The following is a 19364-nucleotide window of genomic DNA, read 5'->3' as shown; positions in this document are numbered from 1 at the left end:
AGGAGAATCTGAGTGTCATCTGCGTAGTTGGTATAGATGACACCCAGAAGGTCCAGATCATCGAACAGTGGCTTGGTGAATATGTTGTAGAGAGTGAGGGGGGGGGGGACACACAGGAGGCCTGAGGGACCCCGCACAGGGTGGGGGTGGGATCCGCAGCAGATGATGGTGAGAATACTCTACTTGTTCCGTCACTCAAGAATGTTTCTATCCATTTGACAGCGCCTAAGGAGAAATGGGCTGCTGACTCCAGATGCTTACAGAGGACCTTATGATCGACCAGGTCAAATGCAGCAACAGTAATGCTGTTTTTCCTTGATCTCTCAACTCATCGATCTGAGTCTTCAGGTTTATTAGTGCAGTTTCCATCCCGTGTAGTGGTCGGAATCCCGATTGTCGGACCCCTAGGAGATTGTGCTGTTCGAGATGTTGTTGAATCTGCAAATATGCAATTCTATCTAGAATTTTAAGTAAAAAATGGTACCGTTGTGATAGTGCGGTAGTTGATAGCGATAAGTGGGTCTAGGGTTTGCTTCTTGAGAAGCGGGAGCACCCATGATGGTTTGAGATTGGCTGGGACAGTGCCGGAGGCAAAAGGAAGCATTAATCAGTTTGGAGATGAAAGGGGAGAGGTCTCTCGCACCCTCTTTTATAATGTGCGCTGGGCAAATATCTCCTTTACAATTGGATGGTTTGAGCGAGAGGATAGTTTTTTCCACTTCAAGGGTTGTTTTAGTGAAACTGAATGTGCTATTTGGATCAGGGATAGTGGCATTATGTAGTAGTTGAATAGGTCGAGATAAATTTAGAGAATCTTTCTTATTTTGTATTTTAGTTTTGAAGAGTATTGATTTTGTTGATTAATGCTTGTATCTCAGAGCACCAGTTCTTATCTTTGAGGCAGATATCGGGTGGAGAGATAGGGGACTCTAGCTCTTAAGATTGTGACTAGTTCTCTCATACTGGAGTTGGAATTGGCTATCCGTTCATTGTAGGAATTTCTTTTTGCCTGGCAGATTTTTTTATAGTGTGATGCAGTGGACACTAGCTTCTTTTTGTTCTCCAGGGAGGGGCAGAGGAGCCAGTCAGTTTCACTTTTTCTTTTTAATAGTCGCAAGTCCTTTAGTTGTGGAGTGAACCACTCATTGAGGTGTAGTTTAGCTTTACTAGCTCTCAGTTTGAGAGGGGCGACTTTGTCCAAGGTGGCGCGCATGATCTTATGATATTCTTGCACCAAGGTGCTTGGGTCCAGGCTTTCTGGCAGACAGTTTACGGTTGGTAGAATATTAGGGATCACACTATCCACTGTTATATTCTTTTTTAATCTGGTCAGACAGGGTGGCGCGACTTGGGGCGCTACGAGTTTCTGTCTAGTAGTGGAGAGTGTCAGGGACACAAGGAAATGGTCAGTCCAAGATAGGGGAAAAATGGAGGTAATGTTCGCTATGCAGTTATGGTTGGCTACCCAGTCCAGGGTTCTACCCTTGATATGGGTGGGAGCGTCCACCCATTGTGTTAAGCCTAATGCATTAAGGGAGTTTGCCATTTGCAGGGCCTGTTTGTCAGAAGGATCATTTAGGTCGAAGTTAAAATCACCAAGCAGTAGTACTTGGGAGGTAGGTTTGAGATTACTGGCAATTAAGTTTTGCAGGTCCTCTTCAAAAGGTGCCAAGAGGCCCAGGGGGTCTGTAAACTACAGTCATGGTGAGTGATTGGGAGTTCTTTAGTGGTAGCTTGATGGTGAGGGATTCGCATGATTGCAGGTTATGTGGGGCTACTAATCTCATAGATAAACTCTCTCTAGATATGATGGCTATTCCACCGCCTCGGGAGCCGTCTCTGTCTTGTCTGACAATGGTGTATCCTGCTGGGATAGCTAGCGTGAATGCAGGTCCTGCTGCCTTGTGTAGCCATGATATTGGTTATGGCTAGGAAATCTAGGCTCTTTTCTGTAATTAGGTCGGCTATATCGATGGCATGAGCCACCAGGGAACTTGCGTTGAGGAGGGCTCCTTTAAGTGGGTAATTGTCTACTTTGATTGCTGTAGAGGTAGGGCTATTGGAGGGGATGAGTGTAGAGGTGCGAGTATCAGATGTGCGGCAATTGGGTAGGGAGGTGGGCCGCTTGGCGCTGGTAGGTTTCGTAATGTGGTAGCAATTACTTTTCTTATTGGAAGATGGTAGCGATCTGGTAAGAGGCTCGTAGATTTTAGGAAGTCTGATTCGTAATTTGAGATTTCTAATGTCCGTAGTACAAGGGGTCGTAGTATAGACTCCTGTGGATTGGTGGTTGGAATAGGCAAGACTGCAAGGTGCCATGCTAGGGGAGGTAGGAGGGTCTGAATTCTTCACAGCTGGGAGGGTAGCGTTAGGGTAGGCTGCTACGCTGAAGAGCAGTTGAAGAGTGATAAGAAGCATAAGGATAGATGGTGTGCAGTGGCCTGGCATATTAATGGTGGAGAGTAGGTCACAGTGAGCAAGTTCAACTTTTAGCTAAGAGGGTCTAGAACACAGTATGCACGTACACTGAATACTCTAAGGCACATCACAATAGGCAAGTTCGATTTTGGCTGAGAGAGCTTGAAAACACAGTATACAAGAGCACAATGTGCGCTAAAACAAATCACAATAGGCCAGGTTTTAGCTATAGATGAGTGGGCTTTTGACCCACTAAGCAAAATGTAGGCACCTGGGGGGCAAAGGCAGGCCAGAGGACACTGAAGGTAAGCGCGGCTGCAGCTGGAGGCTCCGGACCAGGAGCATAGCTCCCACGCAGGCAGGCAGATGGGGGCCCTGGGCCGGAAAGGAGACACCAGGCAGCAAGCACCTACCGCTCCGGATGGAAGACCCAAGGACCCGCCGCCGTGGATGGAAGACAGGAGCCTAAGCGGAGGCGCTGTCAGCAGGCACCCGTTGCTGTAGGGAAGCCACGGGGCAATGGATGAGGCTTAGGGGCGCTATGGCTATGGCGCTTCTAGGGGCGCTATGGCTTCGAGTCCATTTTCCTTGGGGGTAGTTTGCAAGATAACCTTAAAGCAGCCGATGGTCCAGGGAGTCTACTTTCAAGGCCTTTTATCACAAGAAGGTAAAACATGTTGCTAATGGGGTTTTGCAAGAGGTTTGAACTTGCAGACTATGAAGCCTCCGGTCTTGACATAGAATGGCCAATCCCCGCCCCGCACTGACCTGAGCAGGAGTTTAGATTCTATTAGGAGACACAAGGGTGAGTATTATCCCTCCTGCCCTCCCTCATCATCTGTTTACTTTGTTGCAGCTCCCTTCTGAAAACGTGGTTTGTGAAGACGTTGCACAGAGTGTCCCGAAGGAGGTCCATGGTGTCTGGACATCACGATCTGTATGGGGCTCAGCGCTCGTTTGGTTGTTCTTGCCAGCTACTGAAGAGGGCATGCGACTACATTCTCAAGACACTATAGGAGAGCTCGGTCCCCCATTGCTGGAGAGGGGCATGGCTGCTATTTTGGAATGGGGTCCTCACTCAGGATGTTACATTTGTTGTACATGTTTTAAAAGCATGTTATTTTCTTTGCTGCCGTTTCAAGAGTAAAGGAGTTAATTTATAATACTCACCTGTCTCTCTTAATAGAACCTAAATACCCCACTCATGGCAGTGCAGGGGTTAGCCATTACAGAAGATACTATGTTACGCTCATCTCATTAGAACATTTTTAAAAAAGTGTTCTCTGTAAATCATAGTTTGCTCAAACGCATAGAGTAAACCTTGTCATGGCATTACATCAGAACTGGAGGTGACGATGGGGTGAAGCCTGGAGGAGGCGCCCAGGTAACTGGGCAGCCGTCCTACCTCCCCCGTGGTTAAGAGGGAGGGGTAGTGGGCCAAAAGCCTGGGAATTGGGAACCAAGCCCGTGGAAAAGCACAAAGGGTGGGAAGCCCCTGTTATGTCCGTGTCTCTGCAGCCCTGGGCGCCGTGAGACTGGACAGATCAGAGGCGAGGCCTCGATGTCGCAGCTCCAACGGGAGCCGAAATAAACACACGCAAGATGTAGGTCTGCCCCGGAACTGCCTCCCATGCTCGGGGACGTGGCTTTTATTGGAACTCCCTGCGTCAGAGCGTAGCGGGACGCAGGGCGGATGGAACATTCCTCCTTTATTTCAAACAGGATTAACGATAAACACAAATACTATAAACTTCAATTCAAAACAAATGTTCAACTGTTCATGTCCAAGGACCCTTCCTGCTCACGGTCCACAGGGGGCTGACTACCATACATAGTCTTTGAGCCTGGCGGGTGGTCTCGTGGCAGTTCTCAAACTGTATCGCCCTCCTCGGGGACTGACCCCTGCTGTCCCATTAGGTGGCTCACCTTCTCTGTCCGGCTCCCCCAGGTCCGGTTCGCTCGACTGCTCCCACGTCCTGTCACCCGCCGCTGCCTCATCCTGGAGGGGCGCGGGTTCTTCTTCATTGGACTGAGATTCTTCATCTTCCTGGTGCCCTCGCCATCAGTCCACAGATTGCGTGGCACCGCCTTGAACCACGACGCATTTCTCGTCACATGGCGGCGCCCTCTCGTTACCGTCACCATGGTCCCTTGCCTGCCACTGACGGTCCATGGGAGCTAGTCGTATCTGGTGTCCAGTTTTGACTTTGTTGGGTTACGCAGCATGACTACTTGGTCTCCGACCTGGTGATCAGACGGTCTCACCCTCCTCCTGACACTCATGTGTGCGTTGGCGCTTGTTCTCCTCCTCTCCGTGCGCTCATCAACTTCGTCCGGGGTCCTGCTGGGGTGATGTGGAATGGAGGATTTTATGACTGTGCCAAACATAAGGTCAGCTGGCGGGACGCCCGTCGTGCTGTGGGGGGGGGGGGGTGACCCGGTAGTTCCGCAGAAAACAGTATAAGTCAATCTTCCACGGGCTGGTTTTCGCCTTTGCGACTCTTAGTACTTTGTTTAGGGTCCTCATGAATCGTTCTACATCGCCGTTCGCCTGAGGCCACCTTGGCATGATGTGATAGTACTTCACGTTCAGTTCATGCAAATACGGTTTGAATTCCTCCCCCGTGAAGGGGGGGGACCATTGTCGCTCTTGATGGTGGTGGGTAGACAATGAGTTGCAAACATTTTCTCCATGGCAGGGATGACCACCTCCGCTGCAGTGGATTCCACCATTTCAACCTTGGGGTACCGAGAATGGTCGTCAATTGCCACCAGGAGGTAGAGGCCTTCCCGTAGTGTGCAAAAATAGATGCTGACCACGTTCCGCTGACTGTATGGGTTCGGGTTCAGGCGGGGCCCTGGTTATTTGGCAGGGTAGGCAGGTACTTATCAACTTTTCAACCTTCGCGTCAATCTGTGGGAACCACACCCGGTGCCTGATCCGAGCTTTAGTTCGTGCTATCCCTTGATGTCCTTCGTGGGCCAGTGCCACTATTCTGTCTTGTATGCTCAGTGGGATGACAATCCGATTACCCCTAAGCAACAGTCCACTCTCTGATCGGCAGGTCTTGTCTGACGGTGAACATCCCAGAGAGAAACACCTTCGCTTTGGCAGTCCTGTTGTGCGTGTTTTTCATGAACGTCTTCCAGTCGCCCGAGATGATGGCGTCCTTCACTAGGTAACAGCACGGGTCTTTGTGGGTCTCAGACTCGATGTCCTCGATGCTAACCGCCTTCGGCCTCATGGCTCGCCCCACCTGGCATATGTGCTCCTCGGCTACTTACTTCTTGTGAGGTTGTTGCTCGAGGATGCCTAGAGAGGAAGTCTGCCGGGTTCCCACTTCCCGGCTGGTAAGCCAACTCAAAATTGTACTGCTGGAGGTGCAGCAACCACTTAGTGATCCTTGACGGTGGGTGCGACGACGTACCCATGAAGATGGGTAATAGGGGTTTGTGATCGCCGTGAATCTCCGTCCATAAAAGGTATAGATGAAAGTGACGACACCCCCATAGCACGGCAATGGCCGATATGAGAGTAGCGCTGTTCTGTCATCGTGAGAGCTCTTGATGCGTATGCAATTGGCCTCTTCTCCCCCTCTTTGGTGACCTGCATAAGGATGGCCCCTAGCCCTACCGGGCTCCCATCCACGAACAGTTCCATCGGGAGCTCGGTGTCGTAGTACGCCATTTTCGTGTCGACAGACAGGGACTCCTTAATGCTTTCGAAGGCCTCCTGGCACTCCTGCCCCCATTCCCATTTGGCGTTTAGCTTTGTCAGTTCACGTAGGGGCTCCAAGAGATTTGCCAGATTTCGGATGAACCTCCCGCAGTAGTTGGCCATGCCCAGGAAGCTGCGCACTTCAGTGGGTGTCATTGGCGGGCTTGCCGCTTGAACGTCTGCAACCTTCTGGGAGTCAGGGGAGATGCCTGTACTGCTGAATTTGTACCCAAAGAATGTGATTTCAGACTTGAGAAACTCGCACGTTTCCTCATGCATGGTCAATCCAGCATCTTCTAGCCTGCCCAGTAGAGTCTGGAGCCTCTTGAGATGATCTTCCCTGTCAGGAGCGTGAATCAGGATATCGTCACTCGAATTGAGGACACCGGGTATGCCCTGGATGACTTCTTGGATGGTTTGTTGGAAAACTTCAGCCGCTGACGATATCCCAAAACTCAGGCGTTTGTACCTCCGCAGCCCCAGATGTGTTGAGGTTGTGATGTAGCGAGAGTCTCTGAAGTTTTAGCTGGTGGTACCCCGCCTTTAGATCAACTTTGGAGAACACTCGCGACCCTGTGACGTCGGCCACGATTTCGTCAAGCGTGGGTGTGATGTGGCGCTCCCGCTTGATAGCGGTGTTCGGGAGATGCATATCTATGCAAATCTGGACTTTTCCGGGCTGTTTGGGCTTTGTCACCACCATCGGGGAAACCCATGGTGTAGGCCCAGTCACCTCCTCTATTATGCTGGCTTCTTCCAACGCTTTGAGTTCTTTCTCCACTTGTTCTCGCATGTGGAATGGTGGCCTCCTGTGCCTCACTGCTTTCGGCTGTACCGATCCATCAATGTGCAGTCTGATGGTCTTCCCTTTCAGACAGCCTATCCCCTTTTGTAGTTTGGGGTAGTGCTTTAAAATGTTCTCGACTTCTTGCACTTCGATTTGGCAGATGAACTTGACCAAACCCAGACCCTCCGTTGCGTCCCCACTCAAAAGGCATTCGATCCCCGCCTTCACGACGTAGATCTTTGACCAAAGTTTGTTTTCGCCGTGGATTAGAGTGGTGCGGAACCTGCTAACGACCGGTAGGGGCTTCCTGCTGCCGTACGCAAACAGTGTGTCCGTGTCCTTCAGGTCTGGTTGTGGTCGTAACGTCTGAAACATGCTTAGAGGCATGACATTCACGGAGGCACCCGTGTCGATGGTCATCCATACTTGCTGATTCTGGAGGGTGACCAAACATTATGCGCCTCCGGAGATTCTTTCTCTGTGTCGCCTGCCCTTGATCCAACGCAGACACCAGGTAGACCTTCCTCCCTTTTCTCGACAGTTCCTTTCCGGGTTCGTGTGGTGTGCCTGAGACATCATCCCCTTCTTCCTCGGTCGAAGAGTTGGTGGTCTCGACTCGCCTTGCGCTGCCTTGCTTCTTTTTGGTCCCGCTCTTTTCTTGAGGGTTCTGCGGGGGCTGCACCGGGGTGCCCACTGATTGGCATACCTTCGCATAGTGGTCCTTTCTGCCGCAGGCCGCGCACGTTGTACCTTGCACGGGGCAGTTTTGCTGTCCCTGTCGCGGACTGCCGCATCATCCGCACTCAGTGGGACCCGGGACACGTGGCTGCCACCTGTTTTGTGCGTAGCTGCCGCCAGCCTCATCCCTCGTGAACCTGTCTGTTGGCGACATGGGACACCGTGACCATGGTGAGGGCGGGCTGTAATTTTTGTAGCGTCGCCCCCATGTTGGCAGCCCTGGTATGTGCCAGTTCTCTTTGTCGGCCCAGTTTGAGAAGTCGTGTGAGGGAGATGCCTTTCTCACTAAGCACCATGCGTCTCAGCTTTTCCGAGTGAATGCCATTGATGAGTTGCCTCCGGATCTCTTTTTCAACGTTTGTGAATTCACACGAAATGGCTAGCTTCCTCAGCCGTGTGTGGTAAGCGTCCAGAGTTTCTTCTTCTGCCTGAATGGTGGTGCAGAATATGAACGTCTCATAGATTCAACTGCGGGAGGAAATGTGCCGGCAGGGCATCTTTCGCATTTTGGTATGCATCCTGGCCATCATCAACGGATAGAGAGTTAAACATGCGTAGTACCTCGTCCCCCATGTTTAGCAGCAGGTGCGACCTCATCTTCCCGGCAGTCGTGATGTCCTTGCATTCCATCGCCATTTCAAATTTCTGGATCCATATCTGCCACCTGGGGCCGACTGATGACGGGTCGGTGAAAGGGTCAAATGGCTGGATCATACCCGAGAGGTTTCCTTGCGGGCGAAACTGTGGTGATGGCGCTGACAGGTTTGCCGCCTTTCTTGCCGGCGTGCCGGGTCTAGGGGTGGTTGTGCCGGTTGCCATTGCTGTGGTACACTAACCTCACGGCAGTGCCAGACCCTGGGCGATCCTTTACTCCTGATGTGTGTCAGCAGTGGGCCTCCTCTGATGTTGCCTCTGGTTTCAGACCCATGGATGGTAGAGGAAGAGTCTTGGTGCTACCCCTTGTTGCTGGACTGCCCTTGTGTCCGTTTGGGGCAGGCTGAAGTTGCATAGAATTTTATTTTTTCCACGATGGCAAATAACAGGAAAGAGAAGAAAAAAAAAAACTTTTGTTTTTGTGGGTGTGGGGTCATAGTGCTGCCTCCCCCACCGGGTGTCCAAAAATTCAATCACGATGGCCGTGGGCCATCAGCAGCGTCGAGCGCGTGAGCTTCTCCTCGTCGCCATGGTTATGTCTGTGTCTCCGCAGCCCTGGCCGCTGTGAGACCGGACAGATCAGAGGCTATGCCGCGAGGCATCAATGTCGCAGCTCCAACGGGAGCCGAAATAAACACACGCAAGCAAGATGTAGGTCTGCCCCGGAACTGCCTCCCATGCTCGGGGGCGGGGCTTTTATTGGAACGCCCTGCGTCACCTCGTAGCGGGACGCAGGGCGGATGCAACAGCCCCCAGCAAGAGTCCAGAGCCTGAGAAAAGGGCAACAAAGGAAAAGGAGTATGCCCCAAAGAATAGCATGCCCCAAAGAATAGCATCGGGCTGGCACCAGCTTTCTTTCCAGCCAGCAGTGCTGGAGTTTCGTGGACCCAAGCAGTTTTTTGTCGGGTGATTGCAAGTGAACAGAGTGGTGCGTGTTGCCTGGGGGCCACCGCCTATGAGGAGTGCTGGTCGTGAGAGCGTGCAGAGAGCTGTTGCATACATGAAAGGTGGGACAAAGATACAACCAGTCTGAGTGAGGCACCAGGTGATTACAGCAAGGAAGCAGAGTGGTGTGTGTGCCTGGGGGTCGCCGCTTATGAGGAGTACTGGTCGAGAGAGCATGCAGAGAGCTGCTGCAAGCATCAGAGCTGGCTGGCGGTGCGTGGGCCGGAGGGCCAACGCGGAACAAGGAAGTGGGAGGACGAACAACGGGAGCACACAGTAAGTGTTGGCTGCATCACGAGAACCATGCCCCGAAGTGATGAAGTCCTCTAATAACCATTGGCTCACACTGTCACTTCAGCTGAATTAGCCTATCTTCTAAGCCCTGCAGCCACCTTTTTTAGCGTAGCTCTTCGTAGCTCTTGGCAAACCCTAACCAGCTCCTACCTCCGCAGACCAGGTTCATTGTGGGCCGCGGTGGTGAGAGTCGTTGGGAACCAAAGTACAAAGCTCAGCAACACTGCACCCTGAAAACTGACGAAAGAGCAACAGCTGCAGGGAAACAAGTGGCAGACCTTTTGTGGGTCATGACTGCACAAACTCGAATAGGAGCAGCACCTTCAGGGAACTTTCGAAACAACCGCCATCACCACCTAAAGCCACACGCCTGCACCGGGTGCAGCAAGGGCGCTCGGAACGTTGTGGTGACCCTCAGCGGCCCAGCAAGCGGTGGGTGTGCCCGAGTGGCCACCGCAGAAGCAGGGGAAGAAAGTGAGGGAAGACAGCAACAAAAAAGGAGCGTACAAGATGTTCTCTCAGGGGCCAAGCACACAGGCAGGGAGCTGCCCAGATAGAGACAGGGAGCAGGTCATCCAAATGGCGCAAATAGCAGCGGCAAGGCATGGAGCAGGGTGGCTACAAGCATTGACGGGGAGGTTGTGGGGCGCTCAAGCAACAGATCACAGTCACCTTTCCTGTTCCCTACTTACACTGAGGAGGAAGCCAGGCAGGAATTGAGGGGCATGGAAGAAGAAGAGGCAGACGATGCTGAACTTATTGAAGAAGCAGAACTGGTGTTCAAGAGGAGCAGGACTTTGACAGCAAAGGGTAAGGCTAATCAGCAAAAGTCTCAAATGGCCAAGGCAAAGAGAACAGTGGGCAGAGACAAAGGCAGAGGTCTGGCCAATCCGGTGACCCCTGCCAGCAGAGTCTCCAAGGAGTAGCGGCAGTGGACACAGCTCACATGGAGCCAACATGGCGGCTGAGGCAGCTGAGGGACCTGCATCCTTGGAGCAAAGGTATTGGGATGCAGTGCTTGCAAGCATGGGGCAAAAGGTGTGAATGGTCAGTTAGTATGTTGGAATGTTAATGCATTTAATCAGTTGAGGAGGAATGCTGAAGCAACACACCAACAGGTGGGGATCCTAGGGGAGGGTTGGGTGTTACCAGGAGTCCCGCTGGCCTGCATCAAGCAAGCATCTTGCCAATGGAGGTTTAGCTAGGGGGGGGCGGGCACAGCCATCTACAGCAGGCGACCACAGCACCTCCCGTTGGTCAAGGGTTAAGCATGGTCATAGGTAATGGAACTCAGTACGGGAGAGATGCCGGGCTTCACACCAGTGCAGGCTGCTGGGAATGCCTTGGCGTGGCACATCCCTTTGGCTTACAAAGAGGATTTGGCAGAAGGAGTACATCTACATGTTTACTTGCTCAACATTGAACCGGTGGGGCTTAATTTATGCCCGATTTCGGATAAAGAAAAGGAGAAGGACAGGGAGGTTATATAAAAAAAAAAAAAAAAAAAAAAAAAGCGCATTGACTATTGGTTAACAGCTTTCAGAATGTTGGCAATTTAAACTGAAGTAAGAGCTCGACACATACCAAGTGTGCGGAATGTGTAGGTCGGTCGCTCTCTCTCAGGTTTCGGGGGGAGCAGACCGGAAGCAAATGAAAAAAAGACCCCATTCCAAGGCCAGTGTTGGGGCATGATTGGTAGGATTCAAGCTCGCTGATCGACACGGCACTGGCGCCGGGCACAGGAAGGTGTTACAAAGGGTGTTGGTAGTGCTTTTTGACCTTCAAGGAACAGTTTTTGAACGAACAGCAAGGGGGATCCGCAGTGCGCGCCTTTGTCAGATGGGGTGGCAGACAAGATCCTGGGTAGTTTACCACTTGGCAGCTATTGCTCATTAGCATAAACTAGGGGGATTGCCCGACCAAGGAGCACTATGTCACAATGGCCATGAAGGGTTGAGCGAAGTGCACAGAGAAGACTCCCGACCGCAGGCGCCCCATAGATATTCGGAAACTACACAGCTTGATTGGAATTCTGCATAAAACCTGTAGGGGTGAGAGGGTCTTATTCACAGCAGCTTTTACCCTGGCTTTCCTTGGGGCTTTCAGAGTCAGTGAACTGGTCCCAGAAAACAGGGAGGGTCGCATGCGGGTTTCTTGAGGTTGGGGAATTTGGCAGTGGCTGAGGATCGGATCCACATTCTTCTAAGGAGGTGTACGACCGATCAGAAAGGTAAGGGGAGTGTGATCACACTTTATCACATCAAGGAAAGCATAGTTTGTCCAGTAACAGGATGGACTGCCTACCTACAAGTGACGCAGCCCGCAGGGCCGGGCTCACCTTTATTCCTGCACAGGGATGGGACGGCTCCGAGCAGGTACCAGTTCAAGGTAGTAAGGGGCATGACAAAAAGATATGGGTGTGACAGAGGGGGTCTTTGAAACTCACTCCTTTAGAATTGGGCGGCCACATATGCGGCACAGGTGGGCATGAACCCCGAAGCAGTGATGAGAATTGGGGGATGTAAGTCCGGTCGTTTCAAGAGGTACATAAGGCTGGATAAAATGTGATGTCTAACATGCCACGTTATCATCTCCTTCCTAAACAACAGCAGCTCGAAAGAGGAGTTAGTCCGTTTGGGTAGTGAGTCACTCTTTTGTGACAAGTGTCAAGGCCAGATGGACGGCGGACAGGAAAAAAGATGACGGCTGGCAAGTATCAGATCTGGGGGTATGGGGTGCCCGGGATGAGATGGGCTCAGTTACAAGGACAAATTATTGCGCAGGCAGCACAGGCCCGACGTGCTGATCATTCATCTAGGGGGTAATTACCCGACGAGCCTGGTCCGAAAGGTATTGATGAGGGAGATGATGGGCACTCTGCAGGAATTGACTGCCCAGCTAGGAGACACAGAGATCATTTGGTCCGAGATCATTCCAAGGCAGGAATGGAGAGGAGCGGAAAGCTAAAAAGCGAGCCGAAAGTTAAATGGCGCAATGGCCAAATTTTGCAGGGGCAGAGGCTTCACCCAGGTCAGGCATGGGCTGATCAACCTGAAGTCGCCCGAGTACTATGACAAAGACAGTGCATTTCTCCCTGGCAGGCATGGATCTGTTCTTTTGGAACCTGTGTACCAAGCTGCTGGAATTATGAGGCAATGACAGGGGAGCCATGGCGGGCGTGGACCCTCCTGTGGCGTTGCAGGGTTTTGGCGATCAGTCACAGTTAAGAGGAATAATGCGCCGTGGGAAAGCAGGAAGGGTCTTCTTGCAATCAGCGCTCCCTTGACGCCTAGCGGCAGGGGCGCTAGAGGTATCAGCAAGGGCTCTGCTTCCCCTGACAAAACAGCACTCCCCCAGCCCAGGAGCATCTGCAAGGGCAGGCAGGGCATACACTGGAAGGGTTGAGGGAGCTTTGGCCTAGAGTGGACATGGTTTGGGAAAAGGGGGAAGCAAGGATTGGACATCGAGCAACCGGCTGGTCGCCACACCGGGAGAGCTATTTTACATGTTTGGTTTTCTTTGTTGTAAAAATAAATCTGCGGCCCTTTTATGCCAACAAAAGAAAAATGTCTCCTTTGCACCTTTTTCAGGAAAGGGAGGTAAGGGTGGCAAAGGAATAGGCAATGCTGTTAGTACGAATATGGACAAATGCCCAGGTTATGCGCAAGGCACTAAACCGACTTTTCCTACAAGCCTACCAGTACCAGAGGAATCTCATGCAGCTATGACAGGTGATCCTTTGATATACATTTTGTTTCCTTTCCTCCACTGAGATAACCACAGTGAATGGCAGCTTAACAGTCAAAAAAGCAAACGGATCTTTAGTACACCAATAACACTAAAGACTGGTAAACAAAGCACTCAGGCTTTTGCACACTGCAAGCACGCATACTTGCCAACCCTACAGATTTAGACAGTAGGCTACTGCTTTTTAAGCAGTCCTACCACCTACAGATTTGGGTGACAGATCCTACTGGTTTTTACAGTGGCAGGTAATGTATGTGACTCTAAGGCAGGCTGCAGGACAAAGCATGCAACGTATTAATTTGTGTAGTGGGCTAGTAGGTGATTACTTTGATTAGGCTCAGAACAATCCACTACCCTTAGGTGAACCAACAGTGAAGGCAAGTGGCAGAGCATAACCACCATCACACAGCATCTACCTATCAGACTGAGGGGGGTATCAGTCTGCATGTTATTCAGTGTTCAGCTTGCACTGCAGGAATACACATGTATAGCCCGGGTTGCTTCTACAAAGCAGTGGCAAACGTTGCCTACCAGCTCTCTGTGATTACCTTCGGTGTAATTAAATTTGGGGTTAACTTGTCATTCAGAATTATACATTTTTAACATTTGAACACCTTTCCATGTTGTGCTGTTTGATGGGTTGTGTATTTTAGAATGCTTCAGTGGTGCCAACAATGTATCTATTGTATTTTCCTGTGATGTCATTGTTATGCGAATTATTATTTTTGAAACTTGAAAATCCTACATCTTTTTGGTCACACGATGTTGGCTAGTATGAAGCACATGCCATGCCATACAGTAGTTGTTGATAGGCTGCTGAAAGGAAAACCATTTATTTGGAAGTTATGAACCGTTCGTGAACTTACCAGCTTTACGCGTTCCCGGATGACTCTCCAAAGTGGGCGCAGGTTGGGGACACAATACAAAATCCTTCTGTTCCCCGCTCTCCTGGGTGGGCGGCAGAACCGCTGCGCAGTCGTTCTCCAACAAGCCAACCACCTCCTCCATCTCTGGACCTGGTCCTTTGACGCTTTCCATAATGGCCAACTCTCCTGTTCCTGCCTCCAGAACTTCCATAATGTTTGGCTCTCCCGCGCCTGCACCCATAACCGCTTCCATCTTCCCAGGCTCCTGACACAGGCCTCAGATTCTGCTTTCAGCCTCTGTCCAGCTCAATAGCCACTCTGGGTAAGAGAAAGCCGAGAGTAACGTATAGGCGGGGCGGCAACACAGCCGCAAACCGAACCTGATTAATAGCGTGCGCGGTTCCAAGTGGCCGTTTTTCTTCAGCTGAGTCATCCGCATGCACACCTGAACGCTGTTGGCGTACAGTAGCTGCACGCCTGCAACCCACCTTCGGCCGAAAGCGAGCCAGTGTTTGAGGTGAGTTTCTAGTGGTACTGAATCGTTCCGAAATGCAATGTTTTTCCCCAAAAGCAAGCACGCACAGACCATTAAAATAAGAAAACCTACAACACGTTTAAGTTCATGTGATTTAAAAACCATGGCGAGGAATTGAACCGACTGCAAATTGAAATAAAAGCGGGCGTTTGATTCCATATATTTAAAGGGTTCGTTCAGTACCAAAGAGGGATGCTATTGAATCATTTGCGTTTTAAAACCGCAGGGGCTGAGCGATGGTACCATTCTCAGCATTGCAGCGAAGGACATTTGGCTGCTACTTAATATTTCACTTAACACTCAATGCATTGTGGTACATGTAGTATTCCGTAAGTGATACGAATGAAACGACGGCTCAAAATGCAGGCTAGATTCGATCAGTATCTTCTTCCCCAAAAAGAATCAGATTATCATATTACATAAACAAAATGTAATCATTGGTAATAGCATACACAACAGGGCAAATTGCTAGGAAGGAGTGCAATGGTGCACGATTTTGCTGTGGAAGAAGAACGTAACAGCGCACGTGACGTATCGTAGGAAGACATCATGAGACGGTAGGATAACCACGGCGGGCCCATGGCACACGCGATATCATCTGCTAGTCCTGACTTTTTGGTTAACAGCAATTGCAAGGATGTGTCTTTATATCCCATAATATAATATGATAGTAAAGGTGAAACTCCAAGTCCCTGAAAGCATACTTATGCAAGCACTGTTTGAATGTGTCCTTCGTGACCTGCATGCACTTCCCTACACTGAGGTGCAGGAAATATACAGTGGCAGATTAATTAAGGATATTTTGTTCACTAACGTTCTTTTCCCCCTAAAAAAACACAACGATGGAAATACGTAATATGTAATGGAGTGCAAGAAGGCCAGCTGGTGAAGGATTTTAAGGAAATAGCACAACTAGTAGCACATTAAAAGAAAGTTCACAGTGAGTGGCCAAAGGTAGGCAATGCAAAAGGGTATGTCGACCACAATAGGGGCCAGGCATTTGGCCCGATTCTATGTCAAGCCCAGAGGCTTTATTTATTTATTTGAAATGTTTAAAGCGCGGACTAAGACCCAAAGGCATCTAGATGCCAAGGGGGCGGAACGTCAAGAAATACAGACTTTATAAAAATAAAAAAAAGAAATACAGCTACAGATAAGAAATAGAGCCACGTTTGGGGGGAGTGAGTTCCACAGTCTGGGAGCCAAAACTGAGAACGACCGGCCCCCTAGCCGAGCCCGCTGATACCTTGGTATTTTTAGAAGCAGCTGTGATGCAGAGTGCAAATGTCTGATTGGACAGTATTGTTCGATCTTCTTCATAAGGTATTGGGTGAGTGACACGTCTTCAACTCTATCCTCGTCACCATTGGAGACACTGCAGGACAGAGTCAGCCAGGTGCCATTAGTGCCAGTCTGGCTGCTGAGTTCTGAAGAACCTGCATCTGCTGAATTTGATACTTTGGTTGACCCAAATAAATACCATTACAATAATCCAGTGGACCCATTATGGTGTAGGTAACCACCATAGCCCGGCATGCAGGGGGAGCAAGGGGAGAATTTTCCTCAGAATTTTGAGCTTCATAAACCCTGCACTGCAAATAGATGAGATCTGCACTTCTTATGATCTATTTGGGAGTAGCATCACCCCGTGCTTTTCACGGATGCACAGGCAACTGGACTGGGGCCCAAAGAATCAGGCCAGTATTGAGCGTTCCAGAGGTTATCAGCCCTTTGTGGGCCAAACACTAAACCTCTGTGTTGTTGCCGTTTAATTTTAACCAGTTTGCTGCCATCCATTTACTGATTTTGTCCAGACAATCACAAAGTTTTCCAGGAGGATCAGTCTGAGGGGAGTCCTTCCGAAACACTAACCGAGTGTCGTCAGCATAGGTATCTGAAATTCATCTGGCTTATGAAAGCAAAAAATGGGAAATGTGGGGGTGATCTAATACCTACCTTGAGACGCATGGAATCTAGATGCATATGTAGACTACGGAGTACAACTGAAGGCCTTAATTCAGAACATGAGATGAATGTTTTTTGCAATAAAATATCAACATTCAGCACTTATTTATGTAAAATGAACTATTAAGGGTATTCCAATGTGATAAATGTAACCTATTCTGTCAAATTGGTTAATTACCTGCAGTATATAACAAGATATTGTTTAAAAGATGTTTTGACATTTGCTTTATACGATGGAACATTGTTTCTGCACATACCATGCATAACGAAATGAATACCATTTAACGCTAAAAGTCATTTGTGATGTTTTAATAATAAGTGCTGATGGATAGCGTTTGGAACCGCATGTGTACTATATGGATAAATGAAGCGCCCGCAATACCGTAAAAATCATGCAAATATCATTTAGATCATTTTACAAGCCATATATGACATGCTTCAATTTTGCAAATGAAAGCCTGCTTAGTTAGGCAGAAAAGATCCCTATTTGAGGAGTGATGGAAACTGATGAACATATGGATCGTTCATAAGTTGATTATCAGAAAGCGATATATGTTTGATTTTGTCAAGATGATCTGCTAAGTTTTAACAAACTCATGTTAAACTTACATATTATTCCCATTACACAAACTCACACAAATATTTTAATAACTGATTTACATTCATCATCATGGACCAACAGCCACTTATGTGCAGATTTTGGAATGTTAGTTCAATGCCAGTGAATTACCATTCAGTGACAATGGGAGCTATTAGATAATGACTGTGTTCCACAGAGGATCCACATTTAACACATACACTTTTTTGGTAATGAAAAATACTTTCACACTACATAAAATCTTGCATTGGGAATGTGGACTCTGTGAGAAACCTGAAGGTGTCTCCCTAGCTAGGTCCCGTGGATCTGTCATGCAGGTGGCCAGGATACAGCCACCGCTATTGGATCCAGTTCCTGGGGGTGAACCAGTGAGGGAGGATCACCTGGATGGGGGCTCCTCAGGGAGTGGGAATGGGACACCGGCGGGTGAGACGCTGTATCCCACTGCCTTCAACACCTTTTCCCCATCCTACCACGTAGGACATCCAAAACCACTGCTCCCCCATTTCTGACGCAAACACTTTCATACGATGCAAAGGACAACGGACTAACACCAGAGCCGTTTACCTGACATGTCCCAATACAAGGGTCAGGTAATTGATCAGAACCACGCACACCTGACAGTCCTTTCCCTTCTCCACGGGGATAAAAGGTGGAGCCAGAGAGAACAGTATGAAAAAGGCGAGAACGACAGTCAGCACAATGAGATGGTTAATCAGGCGCAGCAATTCAAGAGAAGGAGAAAGGGGGCAGGAATCGAGAGGGTGGTGGGGAGATAAGTGACCTTGCCCTTTTCGTCCCACACCCACAGAACAATAGCACAAGTGTCTTGCAACAGATGTCAACGGTACATGGGGCAAGCATATACCGATAAGCAGGAGCGAGGGAAGGTCCCACAACCGCGATACCAGCCTTGACTCCAGTAAAGCCGAAAGTCAAGCGGTTCAGCACAGTCGGTGAGTCGAGGGGAGAACCGAAAATAACCGGGCAGTGTTGTCTGAGAATCGCAAAGTGGCAAGTTTGAACCAAGTTTAATGAACTGTAAAAAGTGTTAAGGGGAGACAAGCTGCAAAGGGAAACTGGCACCACGTGTGTGCTAAATCAAGAGACTCTGGTCGATCCCCAGTTACCAGAAGGCCGTAGGAGAGTTGCTGAATGAGGTCAAAGTGGTCATACATGAGGTCTAGTAAAATCCCTGTACAATCGAAAGACTTTGATCTACAATGAGTTCAAAAGCAAGGGAAGAGAATCCTGCCATATGTGAAAGGAAGGGAAGTGAATCCTGGAAATGCAAACAAATGTGAAGTTGATAAGGATCCAATCCCGACCGAGGGAGATCCAGGGGTGAAGCTATCACCCCAAGAGTTCATTTGAGAAAAGAACTGTCATATAATTTGTGGAATGAGATATGCGAGAAGGGTCAGCGCCCAGAAGACGGGGACCGAGGGGTGAAGCCATCACCCTACGTGAACAGTGGCTGAAAATTGAGAGGGGTCAGCACCCAGAAGAGGGGGATCCAGGGGTGAATCGGTATCACCCTAAGGAACTTTCATTTGGTTAAAGGAATTTTTGTTTTATTATTTTGAAGGCCTCAGGTCCTCGAAGGCAAGAGACTTTCAAGTGAAACCAGACTAGGCCATCAACGGCCCTGATAGCTGAAAGCTGAACTGTCGTCTCGTGCTGGTGAAGCCCTGAGACTACACTGTGCGCCAAGATTTCACCTTACCACATGCTCAAAATGTGGGAAGGGAGACCCAGGCTACTGCATCCTGATGTATTATTTTGAGAACACTTCTTTCTTTTCTTGAGAACTATCCCACACCCTTTTTTAGATTAGTTGTAAGGTTTGCCAATAGGTTTCTCAGTAAAGGCCCTTTTATTTGACACAACACCACTAGGACTGCCTCATTTTTCATGTGATGGTCGACGCTTTCTCCCATCTTAGATTTAGGTTTAGACTAGGCGTTTTTCCAACCTGCATACAATAAACACCCTTGTTCAATAAACACCCTTGAACTGGGATCACTTGTGTGTCTTACTTGTTGCCACAATGAGTATCACACATCTCCTACTGTTTAAGGTCTCTGACCCGTTTATGA

The 19364-nt window shown here is 49.4% G+C and overlaps 1 protein-coding gene across 1 annotated transcript in view; it reads right to left on the bottom strand.

The window, feature by feature from the left end:
* LOC138481718 (mediator of RNA polymerase II transcription subunit 1-like) overlaps positions 1-14556 on the bottom strand; it is a 1164040-nt gene extending 1149484 nt beyond the window's left edge. Inside the window, exon 1 of the mRNA XM_069613834.1 lies at positions 14168-14556. Coding sequence (XP_069469935.1) covers positions 14168-14420 — 253 coding nt within the window. The 5' untranslated portion in view covers positions 14421-14556. The remainder of the gene's footprint in view (positions 1-14167) is intronic.
* Between the last annotated feature and the right edge of the window lie 4808 nt (positions 14557-19364).

This window comes from Ambystoma mexicanum, chromosome 5p (genome assembly GCF_040938575.1).
Source record: "Ambystoma mexicanum isolate Mex_15411 chromosome 5p, UKY_AmexF1_1, whole genome shotgun sequence".
Taxonomy (NCBI): Eukaryota; Metazoa; Chordata; class Amphibia; order Caudata; family Ambystomatidae; genus Ambystoma; species Ambystoma mexicanum.
Note: the sequence above shows the minus strand (reverse complement) of the source record. Positions and strands in the feature narration are given on the sequence as shown.